The sequence below is a fragment of the Mastigoproctus giganteus genome, chromosome 7 (assembly GCF_048544385.1).
Source record: "Mastigoproctus giganteus isolate SK-2022 chromosome 7, ASM4854438v1, whole genome shotgun sequence".
In the NCBI taxonomy this organism is placed as follows: domain Eukaryota; kingdom Metazoa; phylum Arthropoda; class Arachnida; order Uropygi; family Thelyphonidae; genus Mastigoproctus; species Mastigoproctus giganteus.
The window spans coordinates 207,349,588-207,356,217 of NC_143581.1; the positions used below are offsets into that span (position 1 = coordinate 207,349,588).

Sequence of the window (6,630 nt, forward strand, 5' to 3'; positions counted from 1 at the left end):
AAATAAATAATAATAATAATAAAAAAATAAATAAAATAAAATCTATTCGTTGTTACTGATCACAAGACTTTAGTTCTTGCACTACATGAATCTTGTACAGGAACTAGCGTAAAATTACTTGAAGCACTTTGCGTACATGTGTTTTTGTAATGGGCGGCACATAGAACGTCTCTGAGGCAGAGATGAACGTCAGTTCATCTTTGCCTCATATCTCTGTGAAGAACAGTACCACTGTAGAAGGGCCAGAAATAAGTATAATAAATAAATAATAATAATAAAAAAATAAAATCTATTCGTTGTTACTGATCACAAGACTTTAGTTCTTGCACGGGAACTAGCGTAAAATTATTTGAAGCACTTTGCGTACAGTACGCCGAGGAAAGTTCAAGTCTCTTGACACCTCTGTCAGGCACTACTGACTGGTAGTGTTTTGCACTGTGACCATTGCAACCGCCACCTCATCCACTACCTACGTTCTGATATGTGGTCATCTGGTCCCTCGCCTAACTCTCCGGTCAGTTGCTTCAAATTTCTTTATTCGTTTTTGAAGCCTCACTGACGTCAAAGTTCTTTTACGTGAACCTTTAAGTTTCTGATATTCACATAATGCTGCATTAGCATTACTATTATTCTGGTAGAAGTTTTACTAAAAGAGCACGTTCCTTTTATGTACGAGCCATAATGGTTATTGACGGTGGCATTGGGTTTTCTGCTTTTATCTAACAGGATGTCATTTGAGTAAGCTTGAAGTTTTGAAGTAAATGACAACCTCTACATATGTGCAGAGCCGTTTTCCCCTGGTGGCAAAAATTTGAACTAATTTTTTTCTTCTACAAATCGCTTCCCCATACCTTAAATGAGATACCCAAATTTTCACGGTGCTAACTCTAACCGTTTTGAAGTTCTGACCTCTCTTTTTTTTCCCTCTGGAGTGGGGCCCCAGAGGAATATGGCCCACCTTTTGGCAATATCAGGTAGGTCAGAGTCTCAAATTGAGACATCACAAGCACTATTGGGACTGGCCCACCTTCCTGTGGTGAGGATGAGTACCTAGAATCATCTGTCCAGGTGACTGATGCTTCTGGGTAGCTAAGTGGTGAGAACAGAACACACATAATTCACACAAACCTCCATCACACACACACACACATATCTGGCCCATTTGTAGTGATACTGTTCTTCACAGCGATACGAGGCAGAGATGAACTGACGTTCAAGGAGCCATCCTTCACAAAAACACATCTCCACGTATCCATTTTGACACTAGGGTCTCCCAAATAGGGAAACTTATTTTAAAACCATTTGCCACATGTTGTCGAAACATAACCGAATTATGTTTCGACAACATGCGGCACGTAATGCTTTGAAGTCAAATGTTTGCTATACTGATTTCCTTTTTTTCTTTCTGTTGTTATTTTTTGCTATGTATTTAGTTAGTTTATTTCTATGTTACTTGGTTAGTAGTGAGTGCAGATGCTAATGTGTCACTCTTACTACCATCTGTCAATATTTCAATTTCTTTTGGATTTACTCTTATTAAATTATTATTCTTTGTGGCAGTTTGTTGTTCTAATCTATTCTAGTACAATTTTTCACTGCAAGGACCACCGTTATTCAAATTATTGCATTGGTGGGTTGATGTATCAGTCAGGTCAGTGATGCACTGATTTCGTTATTGTTCGAAATGCAGCGATTCCCCAGCCATTATTGGCCTTCCAATGAGATAGGACAAAGCAGTCAAATTTTATTTCACTTTGTTGTGGTTGATTTTCATTTTTGTTTATGGTGATTTTTCGTGTAATATGGACATGGTACCATTAATTGGCATTCTTTCTGCAATAAACATTTAGGAACATATTCCTTCCACAATACCCCTATCTCGATTTATTCCCCTCATTTCTTTGTAGTAGTAGTAGTGGCATGTGATGCAAGAAAGCATGTGTATGAGCTTATGCAGCATCAGCCAAAAAAAAAAAACACACCATTCCCTCCAAATGCCTGTCCAGTTCCTCCTTACATTTATTCAACCTATCAACTTCCACAACGACAGATGGAAGTTTGTTCCACCCGCTGGCTAAAGGCAAATTTCCGCACATCTATTCTACATCTGTCTTTTCTTAATTTGAATTCAGGCCTCCTTAGGTTCGTAATCTGAACAAGTAGAAGGATCCCATCAGAATTCAGCGTGCTCAACCCATTCAAGGCCTTATACACCTCAATCAGATCACCGCACAGGTGCCTAGTCTCCAGCCACTGCAATTTCCAGAACTTAAGCCTCTCTTGGTAAGAGGATCCCTTCATTCCCCTCACCAATCTTGTTGCCCTTCTCTGTACAAGCTCAAGTAAATCTACATCCTTCCTAAAATGAGGCCCCCAGACCTGTATGCAGTACTCAAGGCGTGGCCTGACCATTCCCTTATACAGAGGGATAATCACCTCCTTTTCCTTACTAGCAAAATTCCTATATATCATTGACAAAACCCCATGACCAGCCCTAGCAGCCTGTCTACATTGCTCAGAAAACTTCATATCTGCCTGCACAATTACTCCCAGGTCTTTTTCATTTTCTACCACCTTAAGTGTAGTATCACACAGTTGGTACTTTTCTCTGAGGTTATTTCTACCCATATGCAGCTTTGCATTTGTCAAGGTTAAACTTCAGTTGCCACTTCTTAGCCCATCTGCCCAAATTATCTAGATCCTGTTGCAGTAGCACACTGCCATTAACAACCCTGCCGACCTTTGTATCATCTGCAAACTTCAACATTAAGCCTGATATACCTTCATCAATATCATTGATAAATACACAAAACAACAGTGGACCCAACACTGAACCCTGTGGGACTCCACTAATAACATTAGTCCACGAAGAGCAGCACCCATTGATTACCACCCTCTGTCTTCTTGTTTGTTGCTGTAGTATTTACTTCCTATTTGCCACTTACTTGGCTTGCCATACAACTGGCATATTCTGAATTTATATTCAAATTATGAATACAAATATATATAGTAATAATAGAGCAGCACTGATATGTTTTTATTTGACCAAACCGAATAAAACTTATTTATACCCTTTTGTTAATTTGAAAAAGAATTAATCATCTGTGTGACAAGGAAACACAAATTACATGAACCACTACAGTGCACAATTTTCAAATTCCAAAAACATTTTGCATGGTGGGGGGGGGTGGAAATTAGTGTCAGCCCACCTCTGAAGTCCAGAGGCCCAGCCACTTCCAGCTGTCTATAGTCATAATTTTCTTAAAAAACTTTTTCTGCACAAATGCACTAATAATTAAAGAAAATACTCTCTGAAAATTGTTTGTGAAGCCTGTGGCGAAACTAAATTATGCCTGTCTCCAAAGATTGCAAACGGCCTATATGTGATCTTTAACCATTCCAAATCAGATGGTAGAGCAGTTTCGCCACTGATTGAAGTGCTCTTAAGCTTGAGGCCTAGGTTAAATGGACCTCATACCCCTGAATGGCCTTAGTGAGGGCTGACAAAGTTCAACCACCCATCCCAGTTTACTAACCACCCATCCCAGTTTACTAAGCTGTTGTTCATTAACAGTTTAATGTTATGTTTGGTTAGAATCACTATTCTGGTCCATTTCAAATACGCACTCAAGAATTATTACACCTACAACGCAACTCTTTAAATTTTTCCTGGGACAAAGCGGATCCAAAACTATTCAATGCCGGCCGCAATAAACAATTATAAATATTAAGGGTTATATTAGTTCAGTAAACTTTGCACACATACATATATTTTCAAAATGTAATATGTTTAGATATTCACTCTCGGTATCTTTATGCTAAACGCAGTGATACTGATTTCGTAAATATCCAAATGAAATTACTGAGATCTTATTCAAAATAAATGAAAAGCTAAGCCTTTGAATTTGTATCCATTAATTGGCTAAGTAATGCATATATGTACCGATTTGCTGCATGAAAGTATCACGTTTACTTCACCGGGTATCGTAACGTCGATACGCATTTGCATTTTTCTTTTAAAAGTTCCGTTCACAGTATTCTGCCCAGTTCGAAATAAGACAATTCAAACACCAAACACATATATCAACAAAGCGTTCACCACAATAACTTACCATTATTACCCGAAGATACCATTAAGCAATGTGAAAACAAATACGAAGGCAACAAGTTTAATTAATCCTCCGCTAGAGGAACTTTCAAATGCGACAGAACATCCACCAAGAGGAGCCACCATCGTATTCTCTTTCAATCTGATACAACAACCTCTCTTTATTTACAAAAATGTACAACGCGGATATTGACTGCCCAGAAATTTGGGAAGTCATAGCTTGGAGAATCCCCAGGAAAGTAGCAAGATCCAAACCAACACTAACCCCTTTACTAACATGACTCCATTTAATCGAAAGGCACTTCCCTTTCAACGTTTCAATAAATAAATACGTTCTGTCTTTTGTAAACGGTTTGAACATAGACCAAACGGGTCTTAATAGCCCAAAACTAAGCTCTCCTGTCACAAGCGGCTAAACTCATACTAACGATTCTCTACCTACCTAAATACAGGGTCGTCGAAAAAGGTGTCCGTGATTTCCCTTTTAATTATCTTCGGAAATGTGTTCCAAAGGCTTTCCCGGACAACCTTTATCACCTAACAATTAAGACAATCAACTCATACTACTCTGAATGTTTAATGTAAAAAAAATAAGGTTACCGGACAAGTTCTATCATTAATATTGCCATTCCAGGAAACCTGGGTTTTATGTGATCAACTAGTGCGTTATAATAAGACAAAGTCTTGTGCCCTCAAGACCTATTCTGGGGCGTGGAGAATAGACTCGCAACAAAAGACTGTGTTGTGATTTCCATTAAGGAGTCAGACCAGGTGATTGGACTCCAGGGCGGGCGCAAATAGTGGTTCTTTTTCTATTATTAGTGCTATGGATAGTGTGTGTGGCAAGAGAACGGCTAGGAGGCAAAAGTGAACAAAAAAAAACATAATTTATTAAACATAAACACATATTACACAAATAGTTAAAAGAACTAGTAGTCATGTCATCGATATAGTAACATCATGTTATATACAAAGTGTACTATGAAAGTTTTGCAATATGACGCAACAATGAATCACAGGAAGCTGCTTGTTGCTGCATGTTGAGACATGTTCATACGTGCATAGTAGCCGCCGCGCCAAGTCGATGGGCTCAGTTATTCATTAGTAGTGAGAGTGTAAAGTGCTTGCGATGGCATTGTGGTCACGAAATGAGATAAGGACAGTTTTGCGGTATAATTTTGTGCGTGGTTTAACCATAGACCAGTGCTTAGAAGAAATGACTCTTGCACTAGATGATGATTGTCCACATCGTACAACGATATTCAGGTGGTATAGAGAATTCCAAAGGGGAAATTTCATTCTGGAGGATTCTGAGAGGCCGGGAAGGCCACGAACGTCAGTCAGGGAGGAAAACGTTACTGCTGTGAGGAAAATGCTTGACGAAAACAGGCGAGTGACCTACCAACAGATAGAGGATACTTTGGGCCTAAATGCACCAGAAATTCGTTAGATTCTGCAAGATCATTTGCTCGTGAAGAAACTTTGTTCTCTCTGGGTGCCGCATCAACTGACTGAAGAGCAGATGACACGACGTGTGACTTGGTGCCGGGAGATGTTAAAAAAGTTTGATAAGGGACAATCTCGGTATGTGAACAACATCGTGACAGGTGACGAGACTTGGCTGTACTATTACGATCTGCCGACTAAGGCTCAAAACAAAGTTTGGGTCTTTGATGACGACGACACACCCATAATTGTCAGAAAATCCCGATCTGTAAAGAAGAAAATGATAGCTGTATTTTTGAAATCGAGTGGAATTGTGGAACGTGTCGTTTGGGACACGCAGAAGACAGTCACAGCTAAGTGGTATACTGAACAATGCCTGCCTAAAGTCATTGGATCTATGAAGAACCTGTGGCCAAAGTCAAGAATGGACACCTGGTACCTCCATCACGATAATGCTCCAGTTCACCGCGCCAAAGCCTGCACCGAATATTTGACAACGACAGGACTGAAACTTCTCGAGCACCCTCCCTACAGTCCAAACCTTGCTCCCTGCGACTTTGCACTGTTCCCGCATGTGAAAATGAAGCTAAAAGGGAGGCGGTTTTCCAGTGATGAGGACCTTCTACGGGCTTGGGACAACGAGTGTGCTTTACTCCCTAGTGAAACTTGGCAGAACTGGTTTAAAGATTGGTTTCGGAAAATGGAGAGGTGTATTGAATGTAGAGGAAATTACTTTGAAAAAATTAAATGAACAAAGCTGTATTGCAAAACTTTCCTAGTACCCTTTGTAAGTAGTATAAGGTTGGGGTTCTAGCCGAGTACGGCTCTATGAATTTTGGCGTCAATTTTCGTGCGTGCTGCCGCGTCGGTCGCTTGTTTTGCCGTTTAGGTTTTGCGCGTGTGCCGGTGAGGCAAGCCGAGGTTTAGGCTTAGCTGTTGCGCCGAGGCTTAGTTGCAGAGTCGGAGGAAAAAATATTTTAGTTCTTATTTCGCCCGCTAGATGGCGCCACTTATTTTTCGCATTAAATATATAAATTTTATTTTCCCTTTGCCAAGGCTCGAACCCATGTCGTTGC

At 40.0% G+C, this 6,630-nt stretch overlaps 1 protein-coding gene across 2 annotated transcripts in view; it reads right to left on the reverse strand.

The window, feature by feature from the left end:
• LOC150083622 (ADP-ribosylation factor-like protein 3) overlaps nt 1-4,209 on the reverse strand; it is an 85,260-nt gene extending 81,051 nt beyond the window's left edge. The window contains exon 1 of one of the 2 annotated variants that reach the window (XM_090377389.1): nt 3,944-4,063. In XM_090377389.1, the coding sequence (XP_090233515.1) occupies nt 3,944-4,009 (66 nt within the window). In that variant the 5' untranslated portion in view covers nt 4,010-4,063. Of the gene's footprint in view, nt 1-3,943; nt 4,064-4,112 lie in introns of those variants that run through there. The other variant, XM_090377390.1, reaches the window with a different exon arrangement.
• Nucleotides 4,210-6,630: the final 2,421 nt, after the last annotated feature.